General features: G+C 51.1%; 1 protein-coding gene across 2 annotated transcripts; it reads right to left on the reverse strand.

Annotated features, from left to right (window-relative positions):
* Window positions 1-110: 110 nt before the first annotated feature.
* Window positions 111-15866, reverse strand: TAF6L (TATA-box binding protein associated factor 6 like). 2 transcript variants are annotated; one of them, XM_063145913.1, is made up of 11 exons: window positions 15843-15866; window positions 13355-13542; window positions 12785-12871; window positions 10522-10672; window positions 9123-9173; window positions 8386-8480; window positions 7659-7733; window positions 5201-5421; window positions 3857-3989; window positions 3634-3762; window positions 111-1660 (listed from the first exon to the last, which is right to left on the reverse strand). In XM_063145913.1, exons 2-11 carry the CDS (start codon window positions 13499-13501, stop codon window positions 872-874), a joined length of 1878 nt encoding a protein of 625 aa, XP_063001983.1. In that variant the 5' UTR covers window positions 13502-13542; window positions 15843-15866; the 3' UTR covers window positions 111-871. The 2 variants fall into 2 exon arrangements, with proteins under 2 accessions (XP_063001983.1, XP_063001982.1); XM_063145912.1 differs by lacking the exon at window positions 15843-15866 and adding an exon at window positions 15707-15811.
* Window positions 15867-16743: the final 877 nt, after the last annotated feature.

A 16743-nucleotide genomic window follows, 5' to 3' on the forward strand; every position in this document is an offset into this window, starting at 1 on the left:
TTTGTTTTTGTGGGGTGGGGGCAGAGGTGGGTGCACAGGCTGCCCTTGTTTCGGACAAAATCCCACACTGCACAGGAAAACGGACCGAGGATATTCCATGACCTCGCAAGAAAGTTTTCAACAGATTGAATATTCCTTTAATGTATTGATAAATTAATGCCAGGAGCTGCTTCGTAAACAGAGAAACACACATCCCTTCTCCACCCAGTTCTAGGGTTGCCACATTTTTTTATCAGCTCTGTTCCTCTGCATTTTAATAGCAGCCTGACTGGGGGAGGGAAAGCAGTAGGTGATGCTTCACAGACACATAGAGCAAGGCAAGTCCTCCTGCTAAACTTCAGCGTGTTGAGCTTCTCTTCAAAGCACAGGAGCACACACCAGGGGAAAAGGTGGCAACCTTACACAGTGCCCAAGAGAGCCTCTCATTCTAAGCAAGGGAGATCCGAGCAGCCTTGAAAAGCTGGATACGGGACCGATTCCACAGCCAAACTGATAAGTTAATGGGAGCGACAGAGAACGACAAATCCATCCCCCCAAAGCACGGAAGGTTTTTAAGACTTTGGTTTGGGGTGGTGGCTCGTGCAGAGTTCCTCTTGGCAGAATGATCAGGGCTGGCTCCTTGGAGGGAGGCACAGATGTCACTTCAGTGGCACCAACAGAAGCCCCAAATCCTCAGGAATCCACTTCCTTTCCTTTGGGGAAACTGTGGCGCTAAAGCAACTTAGTTCCCCACAGCGGCGTTGGCCTTGCGACTCCCATCATCCCCCGGCAGGCAGGCAGGCAGGTCCTCGGGGAAGGGGGTCACAAGCCACGATCCGTGGCCGAGATGAATGAGACGGGCTGCACGCATCGCGCCCCCCCTCCAATCCGCTCAGAGCGGCAGGTAGAGGGAATACTCCGAGTGGGCCCACTTCTTGACCGGCTTGCTGGTCCTGCCGATCATGGGCAGCTTCTGGGCGTAGCGGGAGACGTGGCTGGGGCCGTGGTGCTGGAGGAAGGCGGTTTGGAAGAGCCGCCCCTGGCAGCGCCGCTCCACCTGCCGCCCGGCGATCACGAAGCTGAAGCAGGGGGCCCCCGGCGGGGAGAAGCGGCTCTTCTGGAAGACGTCCCGGATGCCCGGCCGGTGGCCCTGCTGGCGCGAGGCGCTGCGGGAGCGGGCCAGGCTGGCGGAGCGGTGTACGGCGGGCCGGCCGGCGGCAAAGTCCCCGCGGGGGCTCTCCTCTTCCCGGGGGCTGACCGTGGCGTTGGCGGTCAGCTGGGGCATCTTGCGCACGGCGTCCCCGCCGCCCCCAAAGGCCGGCTGCTCTTTCTTGGCGTCAGCCACCTTGGGGGCGCTGGCCGGCGGGGGCTCAGCCGGGCCCAGCCCCGAGCCCGTGCCGAAGCGGATGGCCAGGCTGTCCCCGAAGAAGCAGTACAGCTCCTGGTAGATCTCGTTCAGGGAGACGGCCGGGGGGTTGGCGGCGATGCCCACGCCCGCCTGGGGCCCTCCGCTGCCCAGCTGCAGCAGGTGGCTGGCGATGCCGAAACCGAACTCCACCTGGGGGTCCTGGAGGGGGCTGAGCCAGGGGCAGCCCTCCTGCGGGCGACCCTCCCCCCCGGAGCCCTCGGCCAGGGCCGAGAGGGACTGGGCCTTCATCTTCAAAAGCCGCTCCACGGCCACCTAGAGGGAGGAGCAGCACTTTAGTGATTTTGTAACACTCCTTCTTTTTTATCCCTACTCTGTATTGTTTTATATAATGGTGTATCTTCTTGTTTTATATTGGTCTGTTGACTGTAAATAAAGAAATACAGCACATCAAACTGAGCTTGTTCACAGACCGGCGCAGAGCAAGCGACGGCAGGGCTCCTGATACATGAACCTGCAGCAAATGTCCCGTCCCTCCGCCCCCCGTGTAGAAGGGAGAGAGGTGGATAGGGAAATTGGAATCCACAGCCAGGCCATTTTGCACTGCAAATGCCTATGGAAGAGAGCAAAGGGCATCTTTTCCCAAACAGCAGCCTCCATCCACGATGGTTATATTTAAAACCATTCTTGGACAAGCAACATTTCTCGTAGGAAAACATGTCAGCTATGTCACAGAATCCTAGCGCTGGAAGGGGCCATTTGGGCCACCAAGTCCAATCCCTTGCTCGGTGCAGGAATCCAATTTCAAGCCCTTCTCACCTGCCCACCACTGAGAGAAGTTAGTTGGGTCTCCACACGGGACAGGGCCTTCTCAGCAGCGGCCCCATGCCTGTGGAACGAATGCTCACCGCCATGCACCGTCCTTGCAGGCTTTTAACGAGGCCTCAAAAACGTTTTATTTTACCTTGGGTCTTCTCATAAAGGAGTACATAAATATATAAATACTTTAAAGACTGATCTCTTCTGGCAGGCCTACCCAGCTGAATTTTAAGATGCCTTTTTAATAATGTGCTGCTTTTAATAATGTACTAGTTTAAAATGTTTTAATTAGTTATATGTATTTTATGGTGTTTGTATTTGTGTTGTACCCCGCCTCGATCCAGAGGGAGAGGCGGGTAACAAATAAATAAATAAATAAATAAATAAATAAATAATAATAATAATAAAAGCCCCCCTATCAGATGGCCTGCCCAGTCTCTGCTTGGATACCTCCAGCGACAGAGAGCCCACCATCTCCCTGAGCAGTCAGTTCCCTTGTCTGACTGCTCTGACAGTTAAGACATTTTGCCTGATGTTCAACCACAATCTGCCCTCCTATAACTGCCTGTTATTTCGTGTCTTGCAGTCCTGGACAAGATGCCAGGGTTACGCCCGTTTTCTCTGTGTGTGACAACCCTTTATCTTTCCTCATAGGACTCAGTTTCTAGTCCCCTGATTATCTGTGTTGCTCTTCTCTGGACTTCTGCCCCTTCTAATATAAATTTGTTTGAATTTCTGACGTAGAAGTGCAGATGTCAGGTGCTGTCTTCGATGAGGCGCTCTGCCCCCCACATCCACACGCATCTGTCTTAGAACCGGAGGGAATGCTTCTTTTAAATGCTTCCCTTCTGCAGATACTAATCGGGCATTTATACTAAAAATGTGTGACTGTTTTAAAAAATGTGTTCCCTGACTGATCAACTAAAACGGCGCCCTAATTTTAAAGTTTCCTTAGGGTGCCGATTTTATTGCGATGATCGTCAGCACCGGAACTCAGAGCCTTGCGTTCATCCTATGCCAGGTGGCATAGGCAGCCTTTGCCCTGCATTTTACTAGACGGGCTTTTTTTGCCCATCTAGCGGAAATGTTTCAGAGGGGGAACGAAGACGGATGGGGAGGTGCCAGGATAGCTTTATTCTCCTCCCCTCCCTGCCCACTGAAATGGCACCTTCCACCCCCCTCTCCAAGGCTGCGTTTCCAAATTTGGGGAGGCAGCTGGCGTGGTTCTTTCCATACCAGCTGCGAGCAGGAGGAGGGACGGATTGAGGATTCCCCCCTCCGAGGTCAGGGTTCTGTGTCCGACCTCGGATCTGGGGATCCAATGTATGGTACGGCCCCTCAGATAACTCTCTAGGGGGCAGAGGGTCACTCCCTGACCTAACTCATCAACAGACTAGATGTTGCAGCCCTCGGTTTCTCAGAAATCTCTAGCAACGAAGTGATGGCTCCTTCTGCCGGGAGAGACTCACCAGAATGGCCCCGTACACCTTGTGCCCGTCGGCTTTCACCTGAGCATTGGAGACGGAGTAGTCGTCTAGCACGGCCTGTAGGTTGGACCAGTAGGTAGAGAGGTGGGGGTACAGGACTCGCTCCACAGCCTGCGCAAGACAGAAGCAGCAGCAGAGGGGCGGGTCAGCTATTTGAGCCAGGCTGGGGAGGCAGCCGGGAAGAGGACGGTGAAGCGCTCCTTACCTTCCATCCCAAGGCATGCAGCCCCACAACGGCCCCATAGTGGGAGCACAGGGGCCGGACAGGGTCGGCCAGCACCTTCTGCAGCGACAGCAGGATCTGGTGGTACAGGCCACTCACCAGGTCACCGTGAGTCCTGAAGAAGAGGAAGACGTACGGTTTACACGCCACACCTCAATTGACAGCAGAAGCAAAACGGAAAAAAGAGGGGTCCCCTGCCTAGACGAGGACGCAATCTAGCCCGCTATGGGAAATTGCTCAAGTGGGTTTCTGCAGTTTCAGAAGGCTCGTGTGAATCGTCCAAGTGACACACGCTGCGAGGGTAGGCAAAAAAAATTTAAAATGCCCCCCAACACAGATTGAGTCACCAACCAACGTGACCGAGGGAAAGTTTTCCTTATGTTTCCCCCTGAAATTAGGAGTGAAACTAGTTAGCCAGGCGTGAGGAATCTAGCCTGCTGGATCAGACCAGAGGCCCCATTGCTTTCATAGAATAGTAGAGTTGGAAGAGACCTCTAAGGCCATACTGCTCCATGCAGGAATCCACCCTAAAGCATCCCTGACAGATGCTTGTCCAGCTGCCTCTTGAAGGCCTCTAGTGTGGGAGAGCCCACCACCTCCCTAGGGAACTGATTCCACCGTCGCACTGCTCTAACAGTCAGGAAGTTTTTCCTGATGTCCAGCCGGAATCTGGCTTCCTTTAACTTGAGCCTGTTATTCTGTGTCCTGCACCCTGGGAGGATCGAGAAGAGATCCTGGCCCTCCTCTGTGTGACAACCTTTCAAGTCTTTGAAGAGTGCTATCATGTCTCCCCTCCATCTTCTCTTCTCCAGGCTAAACAGGCCCAGTTAGAGCAGTGCGACAATGGAACCTGTGACTTAGGGAGGTTGTGGGCTCTCCCACACTAGAGGCCTTCAAGAGGCAGCTGGACAACTATCTGTCAGGGATGCTTTAGGGTGGATTCCTGCATTGAGCAGGGGGTTGGACTGGATGGCCTTGGAGGCCCCTTCCAACTCTGCTATTCTATGATTCTATGATAATATGAGCTTTAAATTAAAACATGTCGTTTTTGTTTTTTTGCCTCCTCCGCCACGATGCAGCCCCCAAGACCTTCTCTGAAATGGAATCCGGCCCTCGGCCTGAAAGCGGTTCTGTGCTGCTGCCCAGAACCTGCAGCCCATCCATTCCATTGGTGAATCCATAAGACGTTTTGTTGGGCGACCGGGTGCCCCTGCGAGCCGGTCCTCGGCCGTGGTGGCTCCCAGTTACCCCAGAGGGAACGGAAGGGGGCAGGAGAAGCCCTCCCCATCCCCAAGGGGCACAACAGAGGCAGCGGGCAGCACCGACCAGAAGATGTGTCCCAGGAGCATGGCTGCATAGTCACGTAGGGTCCAGTGGTCATTGAGAGGGTTGATGGAGGCGGCTAAGGGCTCCAGGACGCAGTACATGACGCTGGCAATCAGGCTCTTGACGTAGGAGCCCAGGCACACGTAGGGGTTCTGGATCAGGCTCTTGGCCACGTGCAGAAGGCGGTTCAGCTGCTCCAGGTCGTGGCTCACCGACTTGACCTGCCAGGGGAGCCAACGGGGAACATGCAGGGAAGGCAGACCCAACCCAAGCAGCAGCCCAAGCTGCTCCGTTCCTTCTCATTTATTATATTTCTCTCCTGCCCTCTAGCCACCGGGCAGCTCGAAAAGAGAATAATTAAAAACTGGCAAAATGCATGATATGAAGTTCAACAAAAGAAAAAGAGCATATAAACATATCTCTCTCTCTCTCTCCCACCCACACCCACTATACAGGGCCTATCTGATAAAAAAAAGTGTTCTCTTAAACCAAAACCAAACCAAAGAACAAAATAGATTTAAGGGAACTGATTGGAAAATTCAATCCAAATTCAAGCGGAGCGATACCTGTCGAAATAAAATCATGTGTCCATAGAAAATATATATTTAATCATAAAACACACACAAAACCCTTACAATTTGAACAGAATGGTCCACAAACATACAACAAACAATAATCCCAAACGCGTTTCGAACCTCAAGGTCTTCATCAGTGGGGAAAATTTTTAATACAGATTTTAAAAAACTTTTTTTTTAACAGATTTTAAAAAACTTTTTTTTTAACAGATTTTTTTAAAAACCATTTTTATGCCCCAAATACATGAATTTTTAACAGGACCAAAAATTGGCTCCTATAAATCTTTGAAGATATACCAGAAAAGATGGGGGACTTGGTGTTCCCTCCTGCCTCCAAGAAACTTAACTCCCAAGTTGTATCTGAAGCATAAATAATGTCTTTAGTTCATGCAGGCTTGGTAAAAAGCACAGCCTTCAAAAGTATACACATGATAGAAGACCTTGTGGGCCGAAACGCATTTGGGATTACTGTTTGTGGACCATTCTGTTCAAATTTTAAGTGTATATATTTGCTTTATGATTATTAATATTTTTTACGGACACATGATTTTATTTCAACAGGTATCGCTCCACTTGAATTTGGCACATCATTTCTAAACAGTATACCGGGTCTCTTAGAAGTATTCCGCCCCCCCTCACTTTTGACTTGTCCACATTTGCCAAATTTGTTTTTTGTATAATTAACTTTTATGCCACAATAAACATCTTTTGCACCTTCCAAGTCTTAAGTATGTTGTGTAAGTCAAACGGTGAACATGCCAACGAGCTCCATTTTAATTCCATGTTGCAACCCAACAAAATGTGGACAAGTCAAAAGGACATGAACACTTAGGCAAGACACTGAATCTAAACTAGCATAGAGCCCGTGTCGCCACGGGCGCTTAGTCATCCGGCTCCTTCCCCACTTTTTTGCCCCTCAGTCCCCTCATAACAGAGGGGCTGATGAATAATGCAAATGTGTCTCAGGTATAGTGAATCCCCCCCCCTCCAAAATTTGCATGCGGTACAATCCTGCCTCCATCCCCAGATTTTGGGAAACCTTTTCAGCAAATAAAAAAGAAGTTTCCAGATTTCGGGAAAAACCCATGGCTCGGCTTGCAAAGACCAGCCGAGTCAGGTGGGCAATGGAAGTTCGTCGAGCCCCATGAGAGCCAGGTTTACATCTATAGCATCAGTCTCTGCCGCCATCTCTAGTTAAAAGGGTCTGAGGTAGCAGACAGTGTGAAAGACCCTTGCCCAAGAGCCATGGCAAACCAGAGTTGGGGGGTAAACCGACCAATGGCCTCCCTCCATTCCAGGCATTTCAGGTGCTGGTTTTAACCTATAAAGCCTTACACAGTTTGGGACCACAAAACCTGATGGAACGCCTCACCCGACATGAACCTACCCATACACTGTGCTCAACATCTAAAGCCCTCCTCTGAGTGCCTACGCCAAGGGAAGCTCAGAGGATGGCAACAAGGGAGAGGGCCTTTTCGGTGGTGGCTCCCCGACTGTGGAATGATCTCCCCGCTGAGGCTCGTCTGGCATCAACACTGTTATCTTTCAGGCGCCAGGTCAAGACTTTTCTTTTCTCCCAGGCATTTAACAGCATTTAACAACATATGCTGAGGTTGTTTTTTTTTTTAATGGACCCCAGAACTGTTGTTGTTTTAAATGGATACTATTGTTTTCTGATGGTTTTTAATTTTGTATACTTTTTAATGCTCACTGTCTTTAACTTTTGTAAACCGCCCAGAGAGCTTCGGCTATGGGGCTTTATTATATATAAATGTAATAAATAAATAAGCCATTTTGAGAGGCTGCTGCTGGTGTTTCCTGTGCTTAAAACCAATTGTGTGAAAGGACTGGGGGGGGGGGGGGGAAAGGGGTGCAGGACTCACCCCGCTCACGATGTAGACAAAGTAAGGCAGGAGGGCAGCAATCTTCGAGTTGGTCTGCAGGTCCTGAAGGGCGACCTGAGCAGAAAGGGACCAGAAAGGTGAAACGCAACCGAGAGGAGGAGGAGGGCGGGGCTTGCACGAACAAAGCCAAAGCCTCCGTAGGAAACCCCAGAGAGGCCGGGCGCAATTCTGAGTGGTTCACACAGGCCGTTGTTGTGCTCGGGGAAGGGCTGGAGCTCAGTGGCAGGACACCCGCTGCGCGCGCACAGAGCTCCGGTCCTGCTGCAGAGCTGCCAGGGCGCCGAGAAAGGAACAGCGTAGCGCCTGACAGGCAGCTTGGAGCTCTTTTCTGCCCTGCTTTTCTACCCCCGAAGCTGAGAAAGGCAGCAGCGTGGAATGGGTCCCACTCCAAGCACAGGGACACAAAAGAAGCCTGACAGAGCACGAGGCACACAGCTGAACAGCCAAGCATCCTGGCCTCCTGGGCACCGGTCGCCCTCTTTGCTTCCACAGGCCTGGGGCAAAAACAAGGTTCCCTGGCCCCTTGGCGGGGGCCACCCTGCGTCACTCTCAGCCACGCACATCCGCTTTGTGGTGGGCCAGTTTGAGGTTCTTTGCAGCCCTTGGAGACACCAATCCCCTCCTTCCTCGTGCCACGCAACACAGCAGCACAGTTTCCCCCTCGGGCGTCTGCTGTGCCCCCCCTCCCTGCTGCCCCAGGGCCTACCTTCATCAGCTGAGGGTCCTCCCCCAACACAGCCCGGGTCACATGCTGGTAATACTTCAGAAGGTCGTCTGTCAGCACGGAGACGGCGCTGGGCACTGGAAGGAGAAACCGGGGAGGGGGGAGATTAAATGGGGGTCACTGGAGTGGGGAAGAGGAGCCCAGGGGTGCCAGAGGCAGACAAGCAGGGCTCATGCCAGGCCCCAAACATTCCCGATTTGGAGAGCTGTTACTGTAAGTTTAGGTCTGCTAGTTTTTACTTTGGTTTCGTACCGTACTGTTAAACTTCCAAAAGTTTTCTACTGTGTTTTGTCATGTTGTTGCATTTCAACCCTTGTAGCCCTTGGACTACAACTCCCATCAATCCCGTGCTGGTTGGGAATGATGGGAGATCCTCCCCAAGGCCCTGTCTCAGCCTTCAGAGGTGAGGCAGGCGCCAACCAGAGACAAACGTCTTCCATGGCGGTGCCCTGTCTCTGCCCACCGCACTCCCCTCAGAGTGGTCCACCCTTTTATTGCTCAGGCACCAAGGCCAGACAGTTTGGTTTTCCCAGGTTTTGGCTGAAGTGACCTTGCTACTCTCCCCACATTTTGCCCCTGTGTTTTGTGACACCATTTCAGTTTTTGTTGTGTCTGTTTTGACTGGTTTAACGCCATCATCGTTTTATAACCCATCGTCTCAAAACTGTTATTATCAGAGCACATACAGAGGTAAAGCAAAATAAATAAATCGTTCTTACCAGATCCTTGTGGCTCCAGATTCCCTTTCCCATCCAAGTAAGAGACATGGACTAGAAAGAGAGGAACAGGGGAGAGTCAAGGGCTGGGCTGCTTTTAATCCACTGCTGAACATAAGAACATCAGAAGAGCCCTGATGCTGGATCAGGCCAAGAGTCCATCTAGACCAGCACTCTGTTCACGCAGTGGCCAACCAGCCATCGGCCAGGGACCCACAAGCAGGACACGGTGCAACAGCAGCCTCCCACCCATGTTCCCCAGCAACTGGTGCACAGCTTTAGTCCCGTTGTCTGTATTGTAAATTCTGGATTGGATTTGATGGCGGGGAGAGGTTGGCTGGTCTGCTATGATGTCACAGAGGCTCAGGGCTGAGAAGTCTCTCTCAACTGCCCAAAGCAGAAGACGGGAGGTCCAAAACAGGGGCCGAGAGAAGAAGGGATCAGGCAGAGAAGAACAAAGCAGACTGAGGTGAAGCGTGGTGAGAGCAGTGGGTTGGAACTGGGCCTGGGCTGGACCTTGGGGCTGAAGTCCAGGGCACCACATGGCCACCCAGAGAGCGCCGGGGCAGCAGACGCACGCGCCATTTTATTGCCGTAGGCACAGTGGTGCTATGATTTCAGTGGGTAGTATCCAATGGCAGCCTTACTTAAGAGTAGACTCATTGAAATTAATGGGAACCGTTAGACATGGCTAACTTAAGCCCCGTTCATTTCAATGGGTCTACTCTAACACTGGACCCTACCCAGTGACTTTAAAATGTGCTGCTTCACATGCTCAAAATATCCCCCCCTCTTTCTTTTTTAAAAATTCAGGGTTGGCGAAGTGGTTTTGGGTTCGTTCTCACATGACAGGAATGTGGATCTAGTCGCAAAGCGTGGGATGGCGGGCGGGGGAGAAGAGACGTGTCCGCTGTGGGCCTCACAACTGAAGTAACACGTGTGGCCGTCAAAAAGCAGGGAGGGAGGCCTAAGGCCCATCGGCCCAGGGTCTGAACTACTGCATGGCTGGGGGCGGGGGGGGGGGGCGTTAAAACCAGGAAACTAGGGGTGGTGCGGAGGAGGAGGGGGAAGAGGAAGAGGCAGGCAGAGGGCAGGCTATAAAAGCGGAAGGAACAGTGGCAGATGGAACAATGATTGTGTTTTTACAGTCCTAATGATGTCTGACACGGTTTCTCATTGGGTCTGTGACCGTATAATAAATGATGATGAGACAAGGTGCACATGGCCAGGACCTACGGATCTTTGGCTACAGGAATTCAGTATATTGAGGGATTTGTGTGTTTTATCTTTTAATTTGGTTTCATTGCAGCTTAAGCAGTCCAACAAAAACCGATCTACGGGAAGGGGGGGGGGAGAGCCGCTCCACACCTGTAAGCCTCCCCTCCCCGCCGGCAATGCCTACCTCTCACCGCCGTCTCTGCACAGCCCTTGGGTATATTGGTTGCCAAAGCCAGCTCCACCAGGTTGACCTCGCGATCTTCTTGGAAGTACAGCTCACCTTCCTTGATGGAACGGAACGGCAGGGCGTCCTGGGAGCCGTAGCCGCACACCGTCTGCAAGTGTCACAACCTCTTCAGATTGCTGCCCTTACAACAGGATAATGCCATAACCATGTACAAGGTTATGGTATTATCCTATAAAGCCCTAAACTACTTGGGACCAAGACACCTAGCAGACCGCCTTCCCTTATACACACCCAGACGACATTTACCATCGTCAGAAGAGGCCCTGCTCATCAATCCAAGGCAAACAGAGTGTCGTCACGAAGAACCTCGACGGCGGGGCCTTCTCCGTAGTGGCACCCACCCTCTGGAAAACCCTCCCTCGTGCGGTTCAGGAGGCGGAGAATATAACATCTTTCAAATGTCTCCTGAAAACACATATTTTTAGACAAGCTTTCCCTGGAGTATAACTTTTTCTGGTTTTATATGATATTTTTTTTAAAAAATTAAGTTTTAAATTTACCATTGTATATTATGATTTGAATTGTGAACTGCCCAGTGAGCCTTGGCTGTTGAGCAGTATAAATATGTAATAAATAACATAAATAAAAAAGGAGGCCTCCTGCGGTTCCCAGCAGGGCTGTCCATCGATTCAAAGGTTTTTCCCCACTGCCTTATTTGAAATGGAATTTTATTCTTATGCTAACACAAGAGAAGGTTCTACAATATCCTATTAACTTACTGTGCCGGAACATCACAAATAAAAGCCCAAGTTGAACAAGAAGCCCGTCACATATTCCCATAATAAAACACTTTTGTTGAAATGACCGGATGCTCATGGATCACGCTTTCCCCGGCATCAAACCCTCAGCAAGAGACGACTTGGTGAGGATACTGAAGGAAGCACGAGAACACTTTTCTGGCCTCATAAACCAAAGCTGCTACTTGTGAAAAAGGAACACAGAGCAGCCTGTAAAGGTTTCTTTGCTGTTCCATATTGCAGTAATGAGTAAGAACCAAAATCTCTCCAGTAACAACCCTTAACTCACAGCTCCTGGATTAAAATCAGCTTTTGCTGTTTAAAATCCAGCCCCTTTGTTAGATCAATGTTCTTTTCACCCAAGAACGAGATCCAAACAGCCCTTAAGCACGACTCCACCATTCCAGCGACAGAGGGCTCAAAAGCGCTTTATTGATTAGTAATCAAGGCCTGGTCTCTTCAAAGGGAGCAATCAGACAAAAGACATAGGGAATATGGTACAGTATTTGAGCTTGCAAGGGGCAGGGCCCCGTAGCAGCATTAACCAATCAGAACATAACACTGGGGCATAGCTAATTATGCTAAACAGTCCTGTAAACAATATCTTTGGCCTGACAGTAAGTTACAGAGAGTTAACTTCGACACAGACAGCTGGAGCCAGGACTCTTGTTTATATTAGTAATCAAGGATGCAAGGACGCACACAAGGAGACATTCTCATACAGGGCATTATGACATTTTGCTTGGTGTGCAATGGAGACTTTACAGTTTCCTGTTAAAAATGGAGGTGGTTATGCTAACACCTTCTCAATGAATCCATTATTCTGGGCATAAGCAGTGCTCTGGTGCTTCACAACATGGCCAGGTTTAAGGTTTTGGTACTAGTCTACAAAGCCCTAAGGAACTTGGGACCAGGATACCTGAGAGAGAGAGAGAGAGGGTGCCTTCTCCCTTACCAATCTGCCCGGTCACTGAGGTCATTGAGGGCAGGCTCCTGGTGGTTCCACGTGAACCTATGGCCCAGCTGGCGTCCACCAAGACAAGGGCCTTCAGTGTGGTGGCCCCTTTTCTTTGGAACTCCCTGCCCCTGGAGGTCAGGCAGGCACCAACACTAGTCTGTTTCCGGCCCATTCTGAAAACGGCTCTTTCCCAAGAAGCCTTCCTCAACTGACCAGCCGCCATTTTTATTGGCATTCTGTTTTTAAAAAGTATAATTTTAATGGTGTTTTAATCTTTGTACGTTTTACTGCTTTTCTTCTTATATTCACCGCTCTGGAATCTGTTTCAGATACGGAACGGTATGCAAATTCTGTAAAATTAAAAAAAAAACTCAATGCTGACGTGCCAGGAGCTTCTGAGTTTTGGTTGCTGCCAAGACAACAGATTTCCCTAAGAGGGGCCACTCGGGGGGGGGGGTTCTTTCCCCGTTCCATAGCACTCAACAAGCTCAGCCCCACAGCTCACCTCTACATTGCTCCAGCGCAGGGCTCGGTTGAAGTCTTCCACTGTCAGCTTCCGGCGTTTGGTGTGTTTCATAAACTGGGAACTGTTCTGAGGAGGAGGAGGAGGAGGAGGAGGAGAAGGAGGATGCATGAAGCCAGAGCCCTGGGCTATCGCACACTCTGGCAGTGGCAGAAGCTCTCCGGCAGAGAGAGGGAGGCGCTCCCTTTTCCAGCGCTGCTATCGGGGATGCTTTTGAATACAGACCCGGGAAAGGGAACCCGGACCTTCTCCATGCAACGCGAGCGCTTGGCCACGGAGCGATGCCCCCCCTGCCTTCCCCAACGAAACAAACAGCTGCTTTACACTTAATGGAGCTGTCTGTCCATTTAGCCCCGGATTCTCTCCTTTGACTGGCCGGGGGCAAGCCAGAAGGCCCACGGACATGGCAGACTCCAAAGCAGCAGCCGTCCTGTTGGCCACCCAGAGCTGGGAAAGAGCCGTCGGGTCACTGGCAGGCGGGATGAGGGCGTGGCATGGGTCCCCCCCGGTCCCCGGCATCCCTAGGGCAGTGCCCACGGAGGCCTCCCTCACCTGGGTTGCTTCTCGCAGGCGGTAACAGACGTCTTCAGCCAGGAGGGCGGCCACCTCGTCTGTCAGCTCCACGCCGGCGCTCTCCGCCATCAGCCGCACCGACTCCCGCGGGATCTCCACAAAGCGGCGCTCTTCCCGCTCGGACATGGCGGCAGTGGCAGGGCAGGGCAGGAGGGGAAACCTCACAGCTGTGGCACGTAAAAAGAGACGCACGACACGACTCGAGAGAGAATCGTACCTTTGGAGCGGATCTTCTTGGGGGTCATCGGGCCCCACCCCGCTGTTCGAAAGCATCCCCTAACGATGGCTCTCCAGCCTCTGTGCAAAGACCTCCCGCGAGGGAGAGCCCACCACCCCGCCAGGCAATCAACCCCATTGTCAAAGTGCTCTAGCCGTCAAGAAGTTCCTCCTGGTGTGCAGCTGGAGGCCACCCTCCTGAAACATGAGCCCATTCGATCTAGTCTGGGGCAACAGAGAAGAAGCCTGGGTTCTCGTCTCCCCCACCCCAAACACTTCAAGTCTTCTCCAGGCGAACCCTACCCAGCTCCTTCAACCTTTCCTCCCAGGATTTGATTTCCATACCTCCTCACCATCTTCACTGCCCTCCTCCGAAGCCTTTTCCAAATCACCTAAACCCCTCTTAAAGTGCCATAATCCTAGATTCAACCACAATCCCAAAACAGCTCTGTTTTGATGCCACTAAAAACACATGGGAGGGGGTCTTTCATCCCCCTTTCATCAGCACTAGTTTCATTGGGACTCTGGGTGCGCCTTATGTCCTTCTCCGGGTTTAAGTAACAGTGGACACTCAACGCCCCATTGCTGGGGCACCCCAAGGGTTCGCCTAGTCCAGTACTCTGTTCCCACAGTGGCCAAATAGCTGTTGATCAGGGACCCACAAGGACACAATGCAACAGCACCCTCCCACCCAGGTTCCCCAGCAACTGGTGCACACAGGCATGCTAATCTCCACCTAGATATTCTGTGTTCACTTATTTCCAGGTTCGTTCAAGTGAATGTGAGGACTTCAGCCCCATCCTGCCCCCATAACACAACTCCTGCTCCTGGGATATATGCAAGGCTTTAATTATAGCCAATAACTTTTGTCTCCTAGTCTGTGGGGAGATCTATGAACATTCTGTGACATCACACCAGCTCAGCCAATCAGTACAAGGCTTCTTTGCCACATATTATCCTGGGAGGGCGAAAGTGACAAGTCAGCATAGTTTACTGGTCTGGGCAGTAGAACTGCATTTGGAAAATGACCAGTATCAGAGATCTGAGAAGCCAGTAAACTGCAGCCCACCTACTCACCCCCAAATATCATAGAATCATAGAATAGCAGAGTTGGAAGGGGCCTACAAGGCCATCAAGTCCAACCCCCTACTCAATGCAGGAATCCACCCTAAAGCATCCCTGACAGATGGTTGTCCAGCTGCCTCTTGAAGGCCTCTAGTGTGGGAGAGCCCACAACCTCCTTAGGTAACTGGTTCCACCGTCGCACTGCTCTAACTGTCAGGAAGTTTTTCCTGATGTCCAGCCGGAATCTGGCTTCCTTTAACTTGAGCCCGTTATTCCATGTCCTGCACTCTGGGGGGATCAAGAAGAGATCCTTTCATCCTACTATGTTTTGCCCTGCCTCTATTTCCTATCTGGCTGGCACAGGGCCGGCAAGTGTGAGCAGGATTTCTAAAAGCAAAAGCAGACAGCCATCCTCATGGGAAAGTTTTAAGATTTTCTGAAATTGTTAACACAACAGGATTCTGAAGCGGCTGTAGAAAGGAAAGAGAGATTAGCCAAGTTCCAAAGCACCTGCTTTGCACACAAAAAGTCCGTGGGGGGGGGGGTGTTCATAGGAAAGACAACACCCCTCCCCTCCCCCCAAGAAAAAAACCTCAGAGAGCTGCTTTGAGCCGAGAATGTGCAACACTGGCTTGGTGTGGATGCACCAAAATACTATATGGCAAGTCCATTGACATTCTATAGGGCTACTCCCCAGCCTTTTCCCTTTGGCATTAATTCCTGTTAAGGGTATTTCACAGGGGTGTTGCAAAGGCAGGGGACCATTGCATGCTGTCCTCAGCGGGGCAAAGCAGGAGCTCCACCAAAGGGGGCACGGACCATGCGCTGCCCTGCACCTCCTTCCCACCAGCAACATTTTGCAGCTGGTTGTAGCAAGGCAACGCTAGTTACGCTCCTCTTCCACCGGCTGCAGCAAGTTCCCCAAAAGTCTCCTCCTCCCCCCACCCCCCAAACTCAGCAACGCAGTGGGAGCCAGAGATAATTTAAATGTGGGAATAGATCCTGGAAGGAAGGAAGGAATAAATCCTGAGTGGATCCTAAAATCATTACCTGGGAGGAGGGAGGATTGGGGCCATGATTAGGGAAGGTCCTTAAAGCCATTGCAGGGAAGGAGAGGGTTCAGAAGGGAGGAACCCTGAAGCCGTTGCATGGCTGCAGGACAGGGAAAAGAGAAGGGAAAAGTTACCTGCTCCAACCAAGCCCACCTTCCTTTGTGGCTCAACAAATCAGGCAGGGGCTCAGCAAGAGGCGGGACCACGTTGCTCCTCAGAGCTCTGATTGGCCCCTTCTGTGCTAGCCCCATTGCCACGTGACCGAGGAAGGGCAGAAGCTGCGTGTGCCAGAAACAAATCACGTGACAGAGCCCCGCTCAGCCGTCAGTGGCTGCTTCTTAAAGGGGCCGCTCCCAGCACAGAAATAAAGGCGATCGCAGCCGACCTACTGGCAGTAACAAGGCCACAGATTCCGGTCCTGACACTTTCCAAACAAGCAGCTCAGGGCGTTGCTAAGGCCTTAAAAGATTTGGGACCCAGGCATAAAATTTGCATGTGCCAATTTAGAACTACATATGGCAAACTTAACTACCAAGATGTATTGTCACAGAAAGCAAAGCTAGCCAGTTGATTTTTCTCCCAAATAATCTGAAATAAAATAAATGAGCTGAGGCTAGTGAGGAATGCTAAAAGCAACAAAAAATCCTTTCTTCAGGTATGTGCATAGTAAAAAAACAGAGGAAAGAAATGGTGGTTCAATTGCTTAATGAGGATGACATAGGCTGAAATGCTGAACTCCTACTTTGGCTCAGTCTTCTCCCAAAAGCAAGTCTATGACCCCCTGGCAAAAGTGAATTACAAGCTGAAGGGGCAGGATTGAAGCTTGAGACTGATAAACAAATGGTCAAGGAACACCTAATTTCTTTGAACGAGTTCAAATCTCCAGGGCCTGATGAGCTGCATCCTAGAGTAATGAGCGAGCTAGCAGAAGAACTCTCAGAACCACTGTCTTTTATCTTTGTGAAATCATGGAAGATGGGTGAAGTGCTGGATGACTGGAGGCAGGCTAATGTCCCTATCTTCAAAAACCTCACC

Source organism: Elgaria multicarinata, chromosome 21 (genome assembly GCF_023053635.1).
Source record: "Elgaria multicarinata webbii isolate HBS135686 ecotype San Diego chromosome 21, rElgMul1.1.pri, whole genome shotgun sequence".
NCBI lineage: Eukaryota > Metazoa > Chordata > Lepidosauria > Squamata > Anguidae > Elgaria > Elgaria multicarinata.

Coding starts and splice junctions, on each gene's coding strand:
- TAF6L (XM_063145913.1), bottom strand. CDS start 13,501: ATGTCCGAGCGGGAAGAGCGCCGCTTTGTGGAGATCCCGCGGGAGTCG. Junction 3,763..3,856: donor TGCATGCCTTGGGATGGAAG/GTAAGGAGCGCT, acceptor TGTCTTGCGCAG/GCTGTGGAGCGAGTCCTGTA. Junction 1,661..3,633: donor AGGTGTACGGGGCCATTCTG/GTGAGTCTCTCC, acceptor TCCTCCCTCTAG/GTGGCCGTGGAGCGGCTTTT.